The sequence below is a fragment of the Ambystoma mexicanum genome, chromosome 5q (assembly GCF_040938575.1).
Source record: "Ambystoma mexicanum isolate Mex_15411 chromosome 5q, UKY_AmexF1_1, whole genome shotgun sequence".
Lineage (NCBI taxonomy): Eukaryota > Metazoa > Chordata > Amphibia > Caudata > Ambystomatidae > Ambystoma > Ambystoma mexicanum.
In genome coordinates, this window is record NC_090933.1 from 1,193,722,414 (window position 1) to 1,193,746,199 (window position 23,786).

The 23,786-nt window shown below is 48.1% G+C and overlaps 1 protein-coding gene across 3 annotated transcripts in view; it reads right to left on the minus strand.

Annotated features, from left to right (window-relative positions):
* Positions 1–23,786, minus strand: part of AGO2 (argonaute RISC catalytic component 2) — a 1,138,923-nt gene that overhangs the window by 757,496 nt on the left and 357,641 nt on the right. For all 3 annotated transcript variants that reach the window (XM_069621684.1, XM_069621685.1, XM_069621683.1), the window contains exons 5-6: positions 18,573–18,709; positions 18,349–18,483 (exon numbers count right to left, since the gene is read on the minus strand). In XM_069621684.1, the coding sequence (XP_069477785.1) occupies positions 18,349–18,483; positions 18,573–18,709 (272 nt within the window). The remainder of the gene's footprint in view (positions 1–18,348; positions 18,484–18,572; positions 18,710–23,786) is intronic.

A 23,786-nucleotide genomic window follows, 5' to 3' on the forward strand; every position in this document is an offset into this window, starting at 1 on the left:
TTAGCAGTCATTGATATGAAGCCAGAGTTTGACATTAGCTTTGAAAACATGGAATCAAGGAGTGGCTCTAAGTGAGTCTGGGATAGAGTTCCAAAGATGAGCTGCAAGAACTGGGAAGCTGGACCCTCCAGTTCTTTTCAGTTTGAAGTTGGGGATCTTGATACTATTTGATTGAGCCTTTCTGATGGGTCGCTCTGAGGTGAGCTTTGTGAATTTCTCTACGAGGTATGCAGGTGCTTTATTCTACATGAAGTTGTGCGTAATATTCAGAGTTTTGAATTTGATGCGGTCATTGATGGCCAACCAGTTGGCGGCGGCTCTTTGGTCAGATATGTGTCGCCCTTTAGGAATGCCTAAGGCTGTCCTAAGGGCAGAGTTTGTTAGTGTTGTGTTTACTGGTGACTAGGTATAGTGCGTTGCAGTAGTCTTTGGAGAGGATGAGGGCTTGCGCTATGGTAGTACAACTGTGGATAGGTATGGTTTGCAAGCGTGAATACGTTTGCAGGTGTAGCTGGTTGCTGAGGCTGTAGCATTTACTTGCTCGTCGAGGGTGAGCAGAGTAAGTAAAATCCAGTTTTAACTTCCTTGGCTACCTTGATTTTGATGCCATCGATAGTGATGAAATTGTAGAAATGGGGTAATTTGTTAAGTTTACTAGTGGACCCGATGATTAAGAGCTCGGTCTTGTCGTCGTTAAGACATAGGCCATGTATGGCCATCCAAGGTTGGATGATTTGGTAGACTATTTATGAGGCTGGTGTCATTGTCAGTCTCCTTGGATTGGGATGAGAATCTGGGTGTCGTTGGTGTAGTTGGTATATGAGACCCCTAGTTTGTCCAAGATGTCAATCAGAGGCTTTATACAAAATTATACAAAGTATGGGAAAAGCATGACCCTTGGTCAAGGGAACTGGATCCGCTGCTGAAGTAGTTGAGAAGACTCTTATGGTTCGATTATCCAGGAAAGAGTTTATTCATGCCGTGGCTTTTGTAGAGAAGTTAGCAGTCGATTTGAGGTGGTTACAGAGGCCCTTGTGCTCTACCAAGTCGAATGCAGCTGATCGGTCTAGGAGTAGGAGAATAGAAATGTCTCCTCTGTCTTTGCGCTCATCTAGTTGATTTTTGAGATCAAGGTGAGCCGTTTCCATTCCATGTCTCAGTCTAAATCCTGATAGTCTTATTCCGTTAATCTCCAAGTAGGATTGGATCTGTAGATATGCAGCTTCATCTAAGATTTTGAGGAGGAACGGGACAGTTGTTATGGGTCTATAGTTCGTTAGGACAATATGGACCAGGTTAGCTTTTTTTAGGAGGTAATATCCAAGCATCTTTAAGGTTGGTTTGCACAGAACATCCTTTAAATGATGCGTTGATAAATGATGTGACGAAGGAACTAGACATGTGCAGCCTCTTTGATAATAGGGGCTGGGCAGGTGTCACCAATGCATCGCAGCGGTTTAAGAGACGTAATGATATTCTTAGTTTCCACAATGTAAATGGCTCTAAAGCTAAATTGGTTAATATGTTTGGTTGGCGGCAAGTTCCTGAAGGATGGTTTCTTGCGTGGCGAGGACAATGTTATGGAGGGAGGTTTTTTTGGCTGCTCTTTTGTCTTGTAACATGTTGATTTTGTTACATAAGGCATTTTGAATGTTTGTGCACCATGCTTTGTCTTTGGTGCAGGAATCTATGGGAGCAATTGGAGATTCTAGTTCTCTCAGAATGGAGAAGATTTCCCTGTTATTAGAATTTTCTTTTTTGATTCTGTCGTTGAAGTTCTCTTTTTGCCTGAATGATTTGTTTTTTGTAACTCTTGGTAAGGTCAGTAAGGAGGTTTTTGTTGTGGGGAGAAGTGTTTTTTCTCCAGCAAGCTTCTGCATGTCGTTTTTCTTTGTGTAGGGTTTTTAGCGATGGGGTGAACCAGATATTGAGATGGGCAGGAGGTTTATATTTGGTGAGCTTCAGAGGTGCAATGGCATCTATTGACAAGTTGATGGTGTTGTTGTACAAGTCGGCTAGATCATTAGGGTTGGTGATCAAGCTAGAGTGATTAGTGATAGGTTGGATCAGCGGGAGGAGGTTAGTGTTTTATTTTTTTGCAGCGGGTGAGGGCAGGAAGAGCATGCAGTATAGTAGATTTAAGTTGAAGATCTGAAATGGTCAATGAGATCAGGTAGTGATCAGTCCATATGCAAGGTTCAATTGCCGTTATGAGGGAGACGCAGATGAAGTCTGCGACCCAGTCCAGTGTGCAGCCTTTCAAATGTGTGAGGCCATTGTTACGTATGGTGAGGCCTGCTTCCAGGATGGTGTTGGCTATGATTGAGGCATTAGTGCCTTTTATGTCATTATAACCTAGGTTGAAATCGCCTAATAGAATAATTTGTGTTCCTGGTTTAACATTAGTGTTTAAGAGGGTGGTTAAGTCTTTTGCAAAGGTGCCTAGTGGGCCAGGGGGGTCTATAGATAAGGTGCACCGTGATAGTCCGTGAAGCGGAGATTTCTAGTTTTAGGGAGAGTAGTTCAGCTGACGGTATAGTAATGCTATCTATTTCCTTGATGGTAAGGTTGGCTCTGCAGATAAAAGCTATGCCACCTCCTTTGGAGGTTTCTCTGTCTTTCCTAACGATGGTAAAGTTAGAGGGTATGGCTAACATTAGGGCAGGGCCAGCAGCTTTCTGCAGCCAGGTTTCAGTAACTGCTAGGAAGTCGAGTTGGTTACAAGTGATGTCAGCAATTTCAGAGGCGTGGGCTATTAGAGATCTAACGTTAATAAGACCTCCCTTGAGGTTATGTGTTACTTTAGGACTTTCGCTAATGTGGACCTTGTTGGGCAAGGTTTCAGACCTAGCATTAATCAAGGCACCTTTGATAATAGGAGCTTTAGGTGGGTTGTTCGGTATTGGTGAATGATGATGCTGCTACGGGGAGATTGAATAGATAGAGGGCTCTGAAGTAGGTGAGAGGGCCTCTTAGGAGTCCGTGTGTGGCACGGACATCTTGAGTCCAGTCTTGTATTCCTCATGGTCACTGAGCAAGGTTGGTTGGGCGTGGGTCTAGTGCCGAGAAGGGACTTGATGGACCTCACCCGTGCAACCGTCGGGGCCAACAGCCGTTGTACCTTGCCCAGGATGGCGTTAATTCTGTCCTCCGACTGGGCTGCCAGACATGACAACGTGTTGAGCCGAGCCCCCAGAAACAGCGCATTCTTCGATGGCTCCAAGCAGGACTTCGGAAAGTTTATCGAGAACCCCAGTTCCGTGAGTAACCAGACGGTCCCTGCCGTGTGCTTGACAGCGGTCTCTCTCGACTTCACTCGGATGAGCCAATCGTCCAGGTAGGAGTAGACGTGAATCCCCTGCAAGAGCAGCCGCGCCGCCACTGGTGCCAGACACTTGGTGAAAACCCTTGGTGCCGAATTCAATCCGAAGGGAAGGGCCTTGAATTGGTAATGCTGCCCTTGGACAACAAAGAGCAGAAACTTGCAGTGCCCCTTGTGGATGGGAATGTGGAAATATGCATCCTCCAAATCCAGCGACGACAGGAAGTCCCCTTCCTCCAGCTGACCCAGCAAATGCTGAAGGGTGACCAATGGAAACTTCTGGGACCTGATGTACTTGTTAAAGCGGCGGAGGTCTAGTATGGGTCTCCAACTGCCTGTCTTCTTTCTGACGAGGAAGTACACTCCGGAGCCTTTTTGGAATGAGTTCCATCGCGCCCTTCCTCAGCATGGCACGTACTTCCAGGAGAAGTCGAGGGACGCGATTTTCCTTCCTGGCCACGGGTGGAATGTGCAGGCACTTTAGTTGAAATTCTAGCGTGTGCCCGTGGGCCAGGCCGTCCAGCACCCAACTGTCGGTTGAGATGTCCCAAATATCGTCCAATAGAGGGATCGAAAGCATGGTCTTCATCTTGGCCTCCAGTCGCTGGTACATGAAGCCTTACTTTTCCTCGGGAGCCAGTTGGAATATTTCCGAGGCCCTGGAGATGGGAGGTCCACTACGTCGTCGCCGTCTCCGGTTCCGTATCGTCCCTCGGAGGTGATGGCGGCGAAGGATGGCAAGGAGGTGGCAGGTGAACTCTCCTCCTCTTGACCTGGGGTTCCTCTGACGGCGCAGGCGCCGCAGGGTCTCCCGCCGGCGACAGGGGCATCCTCGTCCGGATCTCTAAGCACAAGTTGTGCAGTGCCTGTAGGATGTCTGCCAACATGTCCTCTGGTGGTGGTGGTTGTGACTGGAACGATGGCAGTGGCGTGATGTCCTGCAGCTCCTCTCCGCTCTGCAGCTATTAGTCGGTTTCCTCGCCGCTCTCCACGTTCGCCTCGCCAGGGTCCTTCCCGTAGGACCTGGCCTCGACGAACGTCCGAACTTCTTATCCAATACGGCCTTCAGACCAGAAAGCTCCTCCTCAGAGGAGATGTCCGAGCCCTGCAGGACTACCGCCACCCACCCCCTTTCTGCTCGACCAGCTGAGACTGTCTAGGGCAGATCGGCATAGTCTTCACCAGTGGCTTCTCGATGGGTAGAAAAGACGATTCCCTCTGCGCAGGCAGGGAAACTCTCGTCTTGGGGGCAGCTTCATGCGAACTCGCATCCGCGGCCTTCCCTAGGGACGCCACCACTCCTTCAAGGGAAGATTTCACCTGGTGGACCTGGGTCTTCACGATCTTAGTCTTCACCATGGGGGGAGGGTCAGTGCCCCGCTCCCCCTTGGCTTGCTCTGTTAGAATCGACTGGGACTTCTACAGAAGTTTACCCGGCTAGTCCGACTTCCTCTCCGTTGCCAACCTCAGAGCGTTGGCTCCTGGACGAAGGTGCTGGGGAGGATGTTCCCGACCTGGCCGCCGAGGAGCCGGTCCCAACGGCGCTCCTCGTGCCCGCTGTGCTTTGCCTTTTGTTGGACCCCCGTCGCCTGAGCGCCCTCAAAGGTGTTAGAAGACTGCTCAGATTTCCCCTTGTTGGGTGAGGCTAGGGGCTCACCCGCAGCCGGGACCTTCGTCTGTAACCACTCTTAGAGCCGCTTGCGACGGTCCTTCAAGGCACCATATCCTTGCAGAACGCACGTGCGTTTGGTCGGAATGTAGGCATTAAAGGCACAGAGAGTGCCCATCGTCCAGGAAAACATTAGTCCACATCCAGGGCAGATCCTGAACAGAGGCGTTGAGTCTCCTTTATCATCAGCCATGTCCACTCAGGATAGGCCTCAAAGAATCTTCTGGAATCCTCGGATGATGGATCGATGGAACTTGAGGCTCAACTGACCGGAAAAAAATTGAGTAAACTCTTAAAGGAAAAAATAAATGTTTTTTTTAAAAAATAAAAAATTAAATAAATAAAATATATCGCAAAACGCAGTAAAAGCTCGAGAGCTATTGTACAATGACTCGCAACACTTGCACATGCGGTAAAAATCTGAAGATGGCTGCCAGAGGAGGGGCTTGGGTAGAGGGCAGTTATTGGCTGGGGCAGTATGATCCAGAGACCAGTGATTGGTTGTTCGGAGAAAGACAGTTCAGAAGTGAAACAAAAACTGATTTTTTTCTTTACCGAGGATTCCCAGCCTGACGACGGGTAATAATCATGAGCATGTGAATCCATGCCAGACCCCATGCTGGAGAAGGGCAAGGCAGTTTCATCGGAGGAGATAGGGACATCTCGATTAGGAGAGTACCAGGGTTGGCGGGCCCACATGGGGGCCACCAATTGCGTGGTGACTGGTTCCTGGTGCATCTTGTGCACAATCTTGAGTAGGGGAGTCTAGGGGGGGAAGCAAGAAGGGGGGGCGGTTTGGGAGGAAGCGTAAACAAATTTCCCACGACCATGTTATCCAGAGACCATTTCCCTGGGATCGGTTCTGGGGGTACCCAGAGGCATAATCTTAGCATTGAGCGTTCTCCATAGTTGCGAACAAGTCCATCTCTTGGAAGCTACATTGTGCGAAAACGTTGGAGATCTCTTTGTGTAATCGCCATTCGTACTCTACACTCTACAGGCAGTGGGAAGTCTCTGCTGAGCACGTCTGCCAGAAGATGGAGTTCCCCTGGAACGTGTTGGGACAACAGGAACATCCTGTGTCTGAGAGCCCATTTCCAAATGTTCTGGGACAGCTTGTATAGCCCTGGAGGGTGTGTCCCACCTTGTTTGATCAGATAGTACATGACCATGGTGCTGTCTGAGGATCAGGACTGTCTTCTCCTGTAGCTGTGTCTGAAAGGCTTTGAGTGCTTTGAATGTGGCTAACAGAACCAACAGATTTATGTGGTTGGATGCTACTTCTGGGACCACACACCGTGCGCCGTCTGCTGAAGCAGGTGAGCCCCACACCCTGTGAGATGTGTCAGTCGTGAGAGTGGCTTCTACTGCAGGGGTGTTTCAGGCCTTTCCCTTCAAGAGGTTTTCCCTCAACCACCACTGCAGAGAGAACGAGGGCTGGGGAGACAATCGCCAGATCTTCCCATTGTCCGCTGGCCTGACACCACTGGCTGTTGAGCCACTCTTGCATGGGGTGCAGATACATGTGAGGAACTAAGTAAATGCAGGACGCCATCATTCCCAACAGTCTCATGGCTTTGCGTACCGTTATCTCCAGACTGACTGCATACTGAGGGATCTGAAACAACATGTTTTGAACCCGCTCGTTGGAGCGGAAGATGAGGTTGTCTTCTGTCCGAATTAGGGCCCCTATAAACTGTTTAACTTGACTGGGGTCTAGTCTGGATTTCTTCTCGTTGATGGAGAATCCCAGGCTGAAGAAGAGGTCTATCGTCTTTTGAGTGTTCAACAGGCATGTTCCGTAGGAATCCCCTGTTATGAGCCAGTCGTCGAGGTAAGGGTAAACCGGAACAGATTCCCTGCGCAGGTGCCTTGCTGCCACTGCCAGTACCTTGGTAAACACCCTTGGCGCTGAAGCAATGCGGAAGGGGACTACTTTGAACTGACGGTACTTGTTCTCCATCATGGACCTTGGGTATTTTCTGTGCGCCGGTAACATTGAAATATGAACGTATGCATCTTTCATATCCAATGTTGCCATGTAATCCCCCTGTTTCAGCAGAGGGATTGCCTCTTGCGACGTGAATATACGAAACGTTTGAGGTTTTACAGATTTGTTCGCTGGGCGCAAGTCTAGCACAGGGCGCATGGTGAGATACTTTTTGGGTACAAGGAAGTACACTGAATAAATACCCCCTGTTTACCTGTAGAAGAGGGACGACTTCTATGGCGCCCTTTTCCTGAAGGATCTTGACCTCTTGCAGCAGGTTGCATAAGTGTTCCGGCGTCAGGCGTCTTGATTTCGGCAGTCTGAATTGGTGGTCGGCAAAAATCTATGCAGTACCCGTGGGCGACTGTCTTCAGTACCCACTGGTCTGTTACCCCTTCCCATGCATGAAGGAATGTTAGGCGTCCCCTGACTGGGGAGGCATGGGAGAGGGATCGCATCCGAGGGTCATTTTTGACCTGAGGCTGGGGAGCATCTGGGGATGGAATTCCAGCCCCTACCCTTTCCACGTCGTTATCCTCTAGGTGGATACATGGTGGTGGTGTTCGATCACTGTCCTGAGGACCAGTCGTTTACTGAACCATACTGGTTGTGAGGGAGCGAGATTGCCCACGCAAGGAGCGAGGAGAGCCGCCCCTTTTCTGTTGGAAGGGTCTTTAGCTAATCTGGTTCAAGGACTTGAGTCTCATGTTCCTTCTTTGTTCTCTCAAGTGCCTGATCAATGGCTTTCCCGAACAAGTTGGTTTCCTCAATTGGCTTGTTTATCAAGGATGCCTGGGTTTCAGGCTTAAACCCAGAGTCCCTCAACTGGCTGTGCCGAGTTAGTAGGGTGCCCTGGGCCAAAGTCCTGCCCGCTGTTTCAGCAGCATCCAAAGTATTTTTAAGAATATTGTGGTTCACCTGCTTGCCCTCAGATAAGATTGCAAGCAGACGAGCCCGCATTGGCTCAGGGAGCTCTTGAAGGTCCTCTTGCAGCAGGTTCCATTGGATGTCCACATAGCTAGCCAACAGTGTGGTATTGGCTATGCGTGTGGAGAATGCTGCAGCAGTAGTTACCCTTTTTCCCAGTGCATACAACTTTTTGCTTTATCAGGCAGTGTTTCACCTGTAGACAGGGGGACACCCGCCCTCTTCATCGTTGTCTTAACTACCAGGGAATCCAGGGTGGCATGCCCACTAATGTAAAGGGAGTCTGTAGGATAAGGGCAAAACAGCTTCTCCAACCTGGGATTAACTGCCCTGTCCTGAGCTGGTGTAAACAATGAACGAGCCAGACGTCTCTTAATAGAGTTCAGTAATGGAATGGCCTGACTAGTAGGAGGCTTTTCCTTTAGTATGTCTTCAACAAAATTTGAATCCGGCACAGCCTCCTGGTGTGGCGATTTGGAAATGTTCTGCCGCCTTCTTTAAGATAGAGTTGAACGCCATTTGGTCATCAACAGGCAAGGCCTGATGAACTGGTGTGGTAGGAGGGGAATACATATATTCCTGTTTGGACCTGTTCGGACCAGGAGGATCCAGGGTCCGACCACCTGCTAAGACAGCAGGTAAGCATGCACCAACATGTGTTTACATCCTCTGTCCCCACAGGCCATCCTCATCCTCTCTGGTCCCCCCCATGTTGTTCCCTTGTGCCCCCCCACTACCTTCCGTCACACAGGAGTCTGTCCTGATACATTCTGGTATCACCATCAACGTCTTGTGGCCAATGCTAGATTTTACTTTTATGGACTTCATTGATTCACGGTGCGTCACCCTTTCTCAACTCTCATGCTGGACTTCCTTTGCATCTTGTACTCATGGTGACCGTGAATCATGGGGTTTCCATCTTCATCTTGTATCCAGACTTGCAACATTATGTGTTACTACTGACTTCTACTATTGTATTCGCTCTCCCCTCATGCTTCTCCACTCTTTTTGACTGCTTACTCTCTGTTCTGTCCTCCCCTCCCCTGCCCCTTTTCCTATCTCCTCCCCTTACTTTCTTCTATGCACTTACTCTATCATAATTGTCCCTGGGCCTAGTATGATAGCAACTTTGTCTGTCGCTCCCCCATCCCCTTACTGCTCCCCCCCTTCCTCCAGCAATATCTGAAACGTTGTCAAGCCTAGTACAATCTTCGCTTGTTTTGTTCCTCTCCTCCCTTTCTGCACCCCTCTCCCTCACCTTTTGTTTTCCTCCGGCTCTACCAGAAATGTCCTCAGGCCTAGTACGGTAGTCGCCTGTCTGTTTCCATTTCCTTTCCACTCTCCCGCTCCCTTCCTTATCTGTCTTAGGCACTTGCACTATCTGAAATATCGTCAGGACGAGTATGATAGTTAATTTCACATCCTTACTGTTCATGGCCTGTAAGAATGTCGTATTTTCCCCTGTTCCCTCCCTTGCCTTGAAGCGCTTTGAAACACATTGTGTATAGGCGCTATATAAATAAACTATCATAAACAATGTGTTGGTGTCAGGGGTAGGTGACACCCAAGGTTGATAATCAACCAGATGGTTGTCTTCCCAACCCTCCATGGGATCAGCAGGATCATCATTAGGGTCCCGAAAAGGATCATCCTGTACGTATGTTTGTACAGGAACCTCATCAGTGGGGTCAAAAACATGTTCTTCTCTGAAACTTAGCCATAGGTGTATAAGTGAACTCCTCACAAGGCCTCTTTGGGGCAAACCTTTCTGAGAATTCAACACACTTTTCCGGTCTGTTCATGCACCCCTCCAACTTCTCTCTGGTCCATGATGATGAACCAGAGTCCAGGGGAGGAAAGTGGTCTTCCTGCCGATTTTCCTCTCTAGAGCATAGAGATTTTTCTTCTAATGTCTTAGATAAAGACAAGTGCTCTCAGACTAATCCTTTCGAGGCTCTGGGTGTTGCAACATGTCTTTAGACGCGTCTGTAGGCCGTTCTTTGCGGCTTTAGGCCGTTCTCTGTTTCAACATCTCTTTGGTTTCACCACTGAGGCGATCCTCGCGATACTATCGCTAATGCTCGGGTTTACAGGGAGGTGTAACAGTTTAGCCCGTGGATTTCGGCAGCACCATGGCTTTAAGCGGTGTCAGCGCCTTCTTCCGAGGCATCTCGAGGGCCACGTTTGTTTTGGTGCTATAGCGCTTACTTTTGGACTGACCGGATGCAAGGCACTGTCGTGGTTGCGGGGAGGGCTGCCGATCATAAAGATCAGCAGGCACCGCTGAAGTATCCGGCATGCCCATTGGCGCTTTGGAGCACTTCGACTGGACCACCGAAGCAGAACTGTGGGTTGTGTGCTTTGTGTGGGAATCGGGTGTGTCCCTGTCGGCGGGATGTATTGTCCCCCATAGCAGTACTCTCCTCGTGCTATCGGGGCCAGGGACAGATGGTATGAATTGAGAACTCTTCGCCGTAAGGTCAATCGCCTCGGAAGTGGAGCCTTGGCCATCGCTAACCTCTTCGTCACACTCGGCGGCGGCGGAATTACTTCCAGCCTGCAACATACCGTAGGCCGCCCACCACTTCAAACTACGCACCTTAATAGTCTTGGGACACAGGAGTTTACAGGCCGCACAGGACGCCTCGTTGTGATCGAGGGGGAGACACTTATTGCACTGACAGTGCATGTCTTTCCACAGAAATGTTACCTTACAGGAAGGACAAAATCTAAATGGAGTCCTGTCCATTCCACAGGATTGTGATAGCGACAACAAACCCAAGGGAACAAAGAGGGGAAAAAGAAAGGCATTCTTGAAAAGACTATGACCACCCCGGCCCCACTCTCCCTACTGCACAGGACGGCCCGAAAATCAAAATTCCGTCAGCAGTCTTTGGCGGTGGCACAGGAATCAACCGTCAAAAGGAGTGACAATGAGAATAAACGAAGGTCGAGAAATATAACAACGCAATGTTTTTTGAAGCGCTCCGCATTAAGGCGACCAGATAGCTGGGTGGAAAAAACAATCAGGGATCTCGACGCACGAGGGATTTTGGATACACTACACGTCACGTTAGAGATAGTGTTACAAGCATGCCCATGTCGACGTCCCCTTTCGATTCTCGAAAGACAAGATGCAATACTCTGCAGTTACCACTAGACGCCCGACTATATGCACAGCATGCAATTCCAAGCAGTTTAACAAGCATCAGAATCTCCAGTATGTCATCCAGGAGGTCCCAATCCTTACATCTCAGCCTCTCAGAAACCATGTGTAAAGGTTGAGCGTCCCGATATCCAGATGGAGAACCCAACCCCCCTCTCGCAAGAGAAGGTCCGCTCTTAGTGGTAGACGTATCAGAGGGCAGATGGACATGTCCAGAAGGTCTGGGTACCATGTCCTCCTGGGCCAATCCGGGGTCATTATGATCATGAATTTCCTGAACTTTTTTTGAACCTCCTGATTACTGAGGAATGACGGGGACTGGAGGAAACGCGTACAGGAGTGAAAATTCCCATTAAACCACGAACATGTCTGCTAGAGCTCCTCTTGGAGGAAATTCCCTGGAGCAATACAGCTCGCACTTCCAGTTGGCACCAGTCGCAAACAGATCCACGAGGAGTTACCCAAAGGGTGAAGATCCCTTGAAGGACTTCCTGAGCTAGTTCCCACTTGTGTGAGACTGCTCTGCCTGCTCAGATTGTCCGCCGTCGTGTTCTTCTCTCCTCCTAGATACATTGCAGACAGATTCCTTCTTGAATTGCCCAGAACTGCATTGCCTCTCTGCACAGTGGCAGTGACCCTACACCTCCTCTCGTTGAGGTAGTACATGGCCACTGTTTTCTGTCATTATTAGGACATTCTTTCCCTGAACAGATGGAAGGAAGGCCTTCAGCGCTAGTCCGATTGCCCTCTGCTCTAACAGGTTAAAATGTAGTTTGGACTCCGATGGAGACCAACAACGGCTGATTGGAAAATCATTGGTATGTGCTTCCCACCCCGTGAGTGAGGCGTCTTGTCACTACGGTTTTCTCGGGCCATGGTTGCCAAAAAGGTTCTACTTTCAAGATGTTATCCCGACAGGCCGACCACTGAAAATCGAGTGAGACTTTGCTCTGGGATTTGTGCAAGGTCTGACATCCTTCCTGAGAATTGTGACCACTGGGTCCTGAGAGCCCTTTGGAGAGATCTCATTCTCAGGAGAGTTTCTGGGACCAGAAAATTGTAGGACGCCATGAGGCCGAGCAACCATAGAAAATCGAAGGCCAGTAAATGCTGGGCATTCTGGAATTTGGTCACCATCTGCAGAATGTCTTGAGCCCTCACCTCTGGCGGCAAGGCTTTTCCCAGGGATGCATCTAGGACTGCTCTGATGAACTGGAGTCTTTGTGATGGTATAATGTGGGACTTCTTGAAGTTGAGGGAGAAGCCCAGTCTGAATTGTGTGGCAGGTATAGCTGAGATGTTCCAGGGCTTGTTCTGGGGAACTGGCCCTGATCAGCCAATCGTCTAGGTAGGAGTAAACGTGAATTCCCCCCTTGCCTGAGACTTGCTGCCACAACCGCCATCAGTTTGGTGAATACCCTCGGGCAGAGGTCAGCCCAAATGGCAGAACTCGAAACTGATCATGAGAACCGCCAAAACCGAACCTCCAGTACTGTCTTGCTTGTGATGGATCGGCACATGTAAGTAAGCATCCTGAAGGTCCAATGATACCCTCCAATCCTGAAGCTGGAGGACCTGAATGATTTGAGTAAAGGTTACCATCTTGAACTTGTCCTTCATGAAGAACTTGTTCAAGTATCGCAAGTCCAAAAAGGGTCTCAATCCTCCGTCCTTGGGGAAAGTAAGGGAATACCAACCTGTGTTCCTCTCCACTACAGGTACTGGTTCTATACCACCTTTCTCTAGCAGGGTTAAAATCTCTTGAATTAGGAGCGGATCTGGAACTTTCAAAGAGTTAGTCCCCGGTGGATGACTGAGGTTTTTGCAGAAAAGCTAGGCAGTAACCTTGGGCAACTGTTTCCAATGCCCAAGCATCTGAAGTAATAGCCTGCCAATCTGTCAGATACTGTGACAATCTGCCTCCTACTGCAGTCTTGTGTATCAAGTCCTCGGAGAGATTTTGTAGCGGACGACGCAGTGGCCAACGTAAGGTAGCCGCTGCTGTTGCAGTCTTAGTACTTCTTCCCCATCCACCATGGGGGAAATCGTCTTGGTCCTCTGAGCTGGCTGCCCTCTGGCCCTTGCAAATGTGGAGTAGTGATGAAAGGACCTACCAGTCCAGGGTGTACCCGTGGGGTGGTTTGGAGTTTGTCTTATTGCAGCTGCCTTGGAAGTTAACAGCTTCTCCAAACTCAGCCTTGTTTCTAAATAAATGAGTGCCGTAAAAGGGCATGTTGAGAATCCTCGATTGTACGTCTGGAGCAAATCTTGACTTACTCAACCAGGCAAATCTGTGCACTGTAAAAGCTGCCATAGCTCTGCTGATATCAACAGAGTCAAAACCAGTCTGGAGGGATTTGCACATTGCATTGTTCCCATCCTTGACAATGTTAAGGAATCCTTCTCGCTCCTCCCCTTCAGGGATATGGTCATCCGCCATAGAAATGCACTCCCAAAGGGTGTGTGTAGACCTTGCTAGCGTGCACGTAGCATTGGTGGTCTTCAAGGCCATGCTCCCGGCGGATAAAACCTTTTTGGCCATGGTGTTGTAACATTTGTCGTTTCTATCCTGAGGTATCATAGGATAGGTATTCTGCCTACTGGTGGAGGTGGCTGCCTGAACTACCAGACTTTCTGGTGTTGGGTGCTTAGAGAGGTAAAAAGGGTCAGAGCTAGAAATTCTGTAATTAGCCGTCAGCTTTTTATTTACAGCTGGAATAAACCCTGGTGCTTCCCAATTTGTAGCCACACACCTTTGTAGGGCTTAATGAAAAGGGACAATTGGGTCCTCCTGTGGCCCTCAGTCTAAGATCTAAGTGAGATCTTCCTGTGCAAAGACTTGGGTAGGTCTTGACCATCCCATGTAATCCATAACCCTTGACATCAGTTGCCTGTAGGTCACCTCAGTGTGGTCACCAGGGTGTGCTCTACCAAATTCAACCTCAGGAGAAGGGTCTATTCCTCTAGTCTCAATGGCATTCTAGCAAGTTCTTCATGCGCAAGTCCGCTGATATCAATGCCTCAGGCACTGATGGTGTTCCATACTGTAACCCAAAGGGTCTCCATTCATCAGAGGCTTCATCAGCATCTTCATAAATGGAAGAGATGTGAAGAAATATGAGCGTGGCAAAGGAGTATATGTCTTTTCAACCAATGTTATTATATTTGTTGTGACAGGAGCCGAAAGTGTCAAAATTGTCGACGTTGATGGCTTCAACGATTGCATCTAAGGCTTCGACACATGGTGTCAAGGAGGTAGACACTCGAGGCATCTCATAAATGCACAAATTCCTCCCACATCTGCTAAACTTTGAGACTTAGAACTTTTGAATTCTGTTTGTTTTCTGTGCATTTCCTTTGGTCATGGAATTTGGACAACTCCATAGGCATCATCTTTTCATGTGTGCCACACAGCACCCTCCGTGCAGTGGCTCAAGGAAGCCTTTCATGCGTTCAAGGTTTAAATACCTTCTCTGGGATAAACTACTGTTTCCCAGAGTTAAGTGAAGTGAAATTGACTTTACTAGTCTTAAATTCCTAGACCCAGCACACCCCAATTAAAAAAAAGAGTGCTGGATGGGTTACTTCGTATCGCCTGTGTCTAGATGCTCATGTAGCAGTGAAATGCTACTGTTTCCTCTCAGAATGGCTGGTGGCAGTGGTTTTACAACGAAGTACCATGATTTCTATTCGTAGCTCCGGTAACGTTAAATCGCAGGAGCCATGTTTTTCAAGAGGGCGTCTGAGCCCCCTCTGTAAAAACAGGTCCCAGTCTTTCTTCGCCATTTCTTTTTGGAAAGGTCCTTCTAGAGTTTGTCTCTACGCACCAAACCTAGTTTGGTCCCTTTGTTCCATCGCCTTTGGCAGGCTTCAGGAGTGAAGACCGCCTCTGGCGCCCGAGTGTCTGGGGTGGGCAGGAAGTGAGGGAGATGCCCAAAACCCCCTCTGCTTAGTCTCCTAGGAGACCCAAATGCACTCTGTGGTGATTGGCTGGCTGACTGTCCTGCAAGGACAGTCACCCTGCTGGGTGAGTGGCAGCTAGGCTGGAATGAATTGGAGAGAACTGAATAAAAGGCAAGTCTCTTGGCTTGGAAAGCAGAGTCGACCACTGGAACACAAGAACCGAAGACTAGCTGGAAGAGGACAGCTGCTGCAACTACTGGACCGTTGGTTTGCCTGTTGAAGCCCTGCTGCAGGTCCGAATCGCCAAGTTCATCTCGACAGAGAAGCCCTGCAAGGACGACTTCTCCCTTTGGGTTGGTGGGACCAATCAACTCGACAGTAAGCCACCTGGACATTCTCTTGGAGCTGATTGCATTTCCAAAGTAGGGGTGTAACGGTATACCGTTATAGATACTGTGAACAGCTTAATTGAACTATAATAACCGTCACATTGTTTATACTGGTATACCGGTTTAGGGCCTGCAGCTATTAAGTGAGCTTTTCAATCTGATTTGGAAAGGCTGCAGTAAACAAGTGCTGCGCAGTCTGGATCTTGCACTGTGGGATGTGGCGTCTGCCAAGGGGGCCTTGTTTGGCAGACAAGAGCATAGGGAAAGTGAGGCCACATTAGTAAATGCAGCTTTGATGCTGTGACCGCTTTCTCTCTGATCAGTAGAGTCGGGTTAAAGATCAGCTGATATATAGTTTTTGCAGCAGTTTGAAAGATGGGGAAGTACACATTCCAGAATTCAAAGGGGGGGGGGGGGAATGAACTGGATGGCCTTCTGATGCATGTCCACAAAAAACTTAAGCTCTGTAGACTGTATGAAAACAGGGCCTATCACTGATTTGAGCCAGTATATAATCTGTCCCCCCACACTGTTCTCCCTGTAGATTTGCACATTGGCACTAGAGTTGTTGCTTTGCTTGATTCTTTACCTGCCTTCTGCATATGGCACTGGTCACAAGCAGGCAGGACCGATTCTGCATTCAATTTGAAGTATCCAGAGCAATGGGGTTGAGATATTTCTCAGGTCTATCCTCGATTTCTGACACCATCCATGAAAGCATTCCTCCGTCTCAACTCACATGACAAGGGTCCTAATGCGCTCAGACATGGGGAAAATGGTAATGATGGGACTGTGGTGAGGTGGTGGTCTAGGCCATATTTGTGCCAATATGTATTTTTTTGGTCATTTTGAAAAGGTTTTTGTGCCACTATCTTTAAGAAGGTAAATGAACTTGTATTGAAAGAAAACAGCACCCACTGAACGCTGTCCTGTTAGGATTACATGGTCAGAGGTGACTCCAACATCAGACCTTTCTAATACACCAGGCAGATGGTAAACAAGCTATAGTGATTTGATCAATATGCAACCTTTCGGTGAGTGTGTGTGTTGGCTATGACCTTTTGACAATAGAAACACAATGACATGGGTTTTCAGACCCCACATGAGTGACTTTTCTCCCTTTAATGTGCTAAAGCATTATCAAAAAAACTTTTAGGACCGATTGCAGCGAGGGGTCATGATGCCCATGCCATGTGGTTCCAAAATAATGCAGGTCGAGGCCGATTTTCAAAGCGATGACCTGTGACTGAGCAGCAAGCTCATTGCTCAAAATGTGCATTTTAACACTTCTACTAGTCACTCTTTATTTCAAGGTGATCAACGAGTGAGCGCCATGAAATACCAAATCTACAGCCATCTTAGATTCTTGGAGTAAGTGTCCGTGCCACAATAATTTTCACTTGTTCGTTGGACATATTGTAGTTTGGCCTTCATCCTGTCCTCTACATTCATGAAAGTCCAAATAAGGACATACACATGCCTGGGAAAGCAGAAGTGTCTGGCCTAGGAAGAGGGCTGGGACTGCCTAGTACGAATCCATATCCTAGGTGCCAGAAAGTCAGCTTCTGGGGCAGATGTGAAACCAGTAATTCTCCCTGTTTGGACAACTGCTGGTTGCTTGAATGGTGCAGATCCTCAACATTGGTGGGCATAGACTTGCTTTCAGCTCGAATCTTGGATAAAAGGAGGACATCTGCAGCTATTCTGCAGAACTAAGTTGGAGCCAATAATCCCTTGAAGAGCAGCCTGCTGAAGATGCAAAGACTACTCCTGAATTATCCCAGCAACCCTTCCTGTGTCCGGTCCAGTAAGGCCCCGCTCCTCTGCCTGATCACCAAAGACCTTGAGCAGCTCTTCAGCCCTTGACTAGTGGGACCAACTAGTCTCGACACATTCTGGCGGATCAACAGCCGTCATCGTTAGCAAACTGAGAAGTCACAGGAACACGCCTTCCTCCATCAAGTGAAACGTGCAAAGGAGGCCTACATCATTGGATTCTGCATTTCTTCACCAAAAGGAGTTGCAACTTGCATTTACATTCAAATGGAGAAATACTCGAACCTGCTACGACTGGGCACCTCTCACTGGGATAAAATGGAAGATGGAGCCCCTGCAATCCCCAGGCGACCTGCAAAGACCTCTGGGCACAAAATCAGAGTCAGAGGATAAGCAAGCATGAATGTGCCTACCCCCACCATCCTCCGTAGGATAACATAGGGAACAAGTCCCTTTGTCTCCAATAACCCATTCCGCTCAGGTTGGGTATAGGGCACCTGGGTTAGCGTTGGGTCTCAGAAAACGCACCTTTCCTTTGGTAAATTGTTGAATAACTATGAAACTACCACCAACACCTCCACAAACCCATTGGATCCTTACTAAAGAGATTTCATGCGGGTGAGAAACACTGTATTGAACCATGAGACTTTAGGCACAAGGCCTCATTCAACTTACGGCTTGGACGTCTCAAGTTAGGATATTGCTCTTGGTTCCCATCATTTACTGCTTCTAAGATGCCGGCTTTTGCAGATTAAGTTATCTTATGTTTATTGAGTGAACCTAGATAATGGTATAGATTTGTATAGAGAGTTGAATTATAATACTACCCGTTATTCATTTTCCAGTGTTCATAAGGCCTCAAATAAATATTTTTTTTTTATAAATGTAACTATTGTGTGCCATACTGTGTGGACTCTGAAGGCCCCATACAAACAGACGAGACAAAATCTTGACCACTCTACCTTGATTGGGTTTTGGCTAACCTCTCAGAGTTCCCTGTTCATAACTCGGGTGGTCTCCTCAAATCTGTACACTAGGCCAACATCTAGAAAAGCACCTTACCAATGTCACCTTGTGAGGAACAAGGGCTGCTGATACAAACAGCAATAATTTCCCTGGGCATAAGCAGCAATAACCTTACAGCATATGACAAGCTTAAACTATACTGAGTGGTGGTGGAGTGCAATGATTAACACATCATGGTACCTTTAATTTCTTTGGTAAACTTAACCCTTTGGGAGTCTGTCAGAGGTTTCTGTTGCTCTTCAATACTTTTGAAGTCCAGAACTTCACACATGAATTCAATGACTGGTTGTGCTTTATAAAATGCTGTTGCAGAGACTGTAAGAAATAAAAGAAAATATGTTTAAAATACATTTATGTTCATGCTTTACACAAATAACGGATTTTGTAAAATCCCCATTACTTACCATCTATATTAAGCATCATTTTCCAAAGTGAGGGTCTAACAGACTGATGAAATCCAAACCAAACTTCCCTGCCACCGCCAAGGGGGTTTGCACATCCTTCCGAGGCAGTGAAGAATGACCGCCCAACAGGGGTATACCTGTAACAAGCAAAGAAATGATCAGATACTTGGGTAATTTTCTCAACATACGAAAAAGGATAACAATTATTCACCCTCAATAGGAAATCACTTTGAAATGAGGAAAACAAACCTATGCATAAAATGCTACATGCTGTATTTTTAGTATCATCACATACCCTCTAACCACTACTTAGAAAAATCACTGACTGGAAATCAGAAGATCAGATTCACGTTAAACACATGGGGTCAAGAAAAGGAAATCTGTAAGGGACACTTTACTATTTATTGATGTGTATTAATTCTGAATGGAACTTTCACATAGAGGAAAATATATATGGGTGTTCGAGAACTTCAGAGCATATGGGGGTTGGAGGAAAGCAAGACTTAGAATTACTATCCTTCCCATTGGAAAGAAAGTTGGGGAGAATTCTCATTTCTGTGTTAATTCACTTCACTCTTAGAGACCCCTGTTAGGCAAAGTTTGAATGAAGTACCCAATGGGAACACTAAAAACAACTAGGTCTACAGGTAAAGGCAACCCAAGCTTTGGTATAAGCTTGTACCACACAGTTTTGGTAGCGTGTTCAGCAGCCAGACTTATCTCAAGAGGGAAAATGTGAGCTGTAGTTACAAAGATTCACAGTTACAGGTATTCAAATAAACTCTTACACTCAAGGTTTCTTGCATAAACAATTATTAATGTATTGATCAGTCAGCTATAAAGCCTTTTTCAGAAGAGAGCAATAGACTAGTAACACAAATATACTTCAATACTGTACACTGAGTTTCTGAATCAAACAAGACCCTTTTGGGATGGCACACAGACATCCTACACCCACAGGTGACTTCAGTAAAAAGGGTGCTGGTGACCTTACTATCTTACTGTTGGCATTCAGAACACTCTTTAAAAGTTGGTAAAAGGCAAAGGTTAATAGAACACAAGAGATCATCAATTTTCTTAAGCAGTGCAGATACTTTTAGAGTCCACTAGAAGAGTCATTGAATTCACTAGGCTAAGCCAAAGTCAATGGGCAGAAGTCTTGGATAGGATACAGCACTTCTGGTAAGTCAATGGAAACGTATTTGCACAAGTTCTTAGGAGTCTGATGAAAAGAGGAATCAAATGTTGGGCCACAAGCTGATTAGACTTGTAAGTTGCAGAAGTTACAAGCACTTCCACAGCAAAAGGTACGTTTTTAGACTTGTTTTACAGTCCCTTGGTAAAGAAGAAAAGATGCAGCTGATGTCTTCTGTTCCTGTGCATCTCTGCAGATCTAACTGTCGCAGGGCCTCAGTCGCGCGGACAATAGGCAGGACGTCGGGGAACTCCTGCACTTGGACTGTCAAAACTGGCAACTGGCAAACTTCACTTTCAGTGGCTGTTCCGTGCTTCAGCTCCTTGCGGTACAGCAAATAGCAATACGAGCGGTTCCTGGCTGTGAAGGTGGACTTTCCTTACATCTGTGGTCCTGCACTCGGCTGAGGGGGGGAATGGGGTCAGACTTGGTCAGTCCTGCTTCGTGGGAGTCAGGAGGATCTTCCAAAAGCTTTAGGCCAGCTTAAAAGTAACGCACACAATCTGGTGTCCCTCTCCCTGGCTATACCGTTTCCTGCAGCAACTCTAAGGAAATTCAACCATCTCTGAGATGGGTGTCCAGGTGGCTTACTGTCGATTGGTCCCACCAACTCAAAGGGAGAAGAACAAGTGACTTACCATATCTGGTAATGTTCCTTCGATGGGATGTTCCTCCGACGTATTTTGAATCTATGACAGTAATGTCCACAGCTGTGCTGCTTCGGAATGTTTTTGGCAGAGGGCGTCCTGAGTCAATGCCATCGATCCCATGTCCCTCGAGGGCCTCAGTCGAGGGTCGACATCACCAGATGTTATATATAGAACGCACAACGCCCGTAGCCTCAGTTGTAGTTTGGCACCAATCTCCTGCCAGCCTGACTGCAGATAGCCTTGCGGAAACGTAAGCTGCAATCGCATAGGAAATTCTCGTCCACTCTGACCCGGGACATACGTGAAATGTAAATGCCCAAACCTATGGAGCCTCTCCTCGTCCTTGCCAGGATGCGGAGGAGGATAAAACGCCAGAAGAACTACCTTCTGGCTTAAATGAAAATCAGACGCGACCTTCGGCAGAAAAGAAGGCCGCCCCCAAAGGACAACCCTGTCCTTATGGAAAACAGTAAAGGGTGGCTTGGGCGAAAGTGCCTGCAACTCAGTAACCGCTACTAAAAACACTGTCTTGAAAGACAACAGTCTCAAAGGACAAGAAGTGCAAGGGCTCAAACGGAGCACCCATCAGAAACTTCAAAACCAAATTCAAGTCCCAAACCGGCACCTGGAAAGGGGACGGCAGAAACACATTAGTAAGCCCTTTTAGAAACTGTGAAATCAAAGGTATCTTTTTTTTCAACATGGTAGTTTATTGGCATTTATGAATAACAGTAGCTTTATCATCCTTTATGACCTGCTGTTAAGAACATAATAAGACAAATAGAACAGTAACATAGCCTCAACTGAGGCCAACATAAACATAAGGGGGAGGGGCGGGGGTGTTGCAGGGTGGACCGGAGGGGTTTGCAACCAACTCGTTTCAGTGTTACAGAGACTCTGTTCACTGGTCGCGGTTGGGGGTACCGATGTGTGTCCGGTCCGAGGCAACCCCAGCCTGTTAGTCCATCTTCGTCAGCCATTTGAGTGATGGTGGTTGTTTGGTTATACCTGGAAATTTCTGTACAAAGTCAAAGAATGGGTCCCAGAGATTGTGGATCTTGTTCCGGTTTCCCTGGCGGATAGCAGTGATTTTTTCAGCTGTGGCGATGTCCCAACATTTTACCCACCACACACAGATTGCTGGGCCTTCAGGAAGTTTCCATAGTTTGGCAATCGAGATTTTGGCTGCTGTTAGTAAGTGTGTGCAGAGGACTGCCAAATTGCCGGTCAACAGGAATTGCCCTTCTCCTGTGTCTCCCAGTAGGATAATGCCTGGGTCCCATGGGATTGATAGGCCTGTGATCCAGAATCTTTCTGCTTTCGGGCATGCCCAGAGGAGGTGGAACAGTAAGCCTGTGTCTGCGTCGCCTTGCCAGCTTTGTGGTGGAATAGCGGGGTTGCATTTGTGTAAAACTTCGGGGGGCATTTACCACCTGTAGCAGACCTTAATGGCTCCTCCTTTGTTCGTTACACATCTGGAGGCCTTGCGAGTTCTTGCCCAGATGTGGGCCCAGCTGGTCGAGTCCAGTTTCCTGCCCAGGTCTCTCCCCCGCCACTTCATCTAGAGTTCATTGGATTCTGGGTTTGTCTTGTCCAGTAGCCTGTACAGGGTCGCAATCTTACATTTGGGCGGGGTTGTCAAGGTGTGTTCCAATGCAGCAAGTTCTCGGTTTCCGTGCGTCCGCATCGTGTCATGGGACAACCAGTGTCGGAGCTGGGCATATCGGAACCTCTCGGCCTCTGGCAACTGGCATTTCCTTTTGCAGTCCTCAAAAGTAAGTAGGGAGTCCCCTTCGTAGAAGTGCGACATGTGCTTCAGTTTCCCCCAGCCTTCCATCTGGAGAAGACATTTTGCCCCTGGCCTGGGGTAAAGTGCGGGTTCTCCCAAACCGGCGAGAGCGGGCCCGTCGTACTTCTACACTTCCACTTCCTTGCTGCCTGCTTCCAGTGGTTTAATGTGTAACTTGTGGTTGATCGTGGCCTGGTGTTTGGGGGATATTTAGGCCATCTGATGTGTGGGACAGATTCCAGTGGGTGTTGGCTCCAGTCCTCTTCCAGTTTCAGCCAGCGGGGTTTACTGTCTCCCTGTTGCCACATGAATGCCGCTGAGTGGACAGGCAGTATCTCTCGACCTCGGGGACTCCCATGCCTCCGGACCCAGGGCTTCTGAGCAGGACCTTCCTAGTTACTCAGGGATTCTCCCCCCCCCCGCAGGTCTCCAACACCCCCCCCCCCACAAGACGAATTTTAGCATATTTGCCTGCAGCTTCTATTTCCCTTTTTTGGGGAGTGTTACTGGGAATGCCTAGCAGTGATATAACAGTCTGGGGATCAAACTCATTTTGAGCCTTGTGATCCTCCCCAACCAGGATATCTCTTGGTCTTGCCAACGGGCCATGTCTGCTTGTAGGTCTTTCAGGAGGGCCGGAAAATTCGGTTTGTAGGTGCATTCTGCGTGATTAGGTAGGCGGATGCTTAGATTGTTCAGGTGTGATGTGGCCCATGGAATCGTGAGGTTAGCTGCTAAAGAGTCCAGTGTTGCTTTTGGGATGTTGATGCCCAGTGCTACGTACTTTAGGATTGATCGAGAACCCCGAGGCCTCTGAAGTGGCTCAGTTCTTCCCACAGTGCTGTCAGGGATATGTCTGGGTGCTCTGGTTTTAACACCACATCATCGGCATACAGGGCCGCCTTGTAATTGTCATTCTTGAACTTGAAACCCTGGATTGCTGTGTTTTCTCGAATCCTGGCCACAAATGGTTCCATTGATCGGGCAAAGATGAGGGATGATAGGGGGGAGCCTTGACGGGTGCCTCTGGTGATTTCGATCCTAGGGGACATGGCTCCGTTGATTCTCAGGTTTGTGGTGGGGTGCTGATAATTTGCCATTGTCCATTTCCGGAATCTTGGCCCCAACCCATAGTGTTTCTCCTATATAGCCCCAGTCCAGCATGTCAAACACTGTGTGCGTCGAGCGATACTACTGCTGGTTCCCTCCCAGTTCTGTTGGCCGTCTCGATGTTCAAGGTGCGTCTGATATTGTCCATGGTGTTCTGTTTCGGGATGAAGCCCGTCTGGTCTGGGTGGATGAGGTCTGGGACAAGTCTGGCGAGCCTGCTTGCCAGTAGTTGCGAGAAGATTTTAGAGTCCACGTTCATTAAGGCAATGGGGCGGTATGACGAGCAGAGTTCTGGGTTCACTCTGGGTTTCGGAATCAGGAACGTCATTGATTCGTCCATTGAGGAAGTGGAGGATCCCGTTTCCAGAAAAGAGTTGAAGAGTGAGGCCAAGTGGGAGGCCAGGATGTAGTTGAATTTTTTGTAGAATGGTGCCGGTAGTCCGTCAGGGCCGGGGACCGTGTTCTTCAAT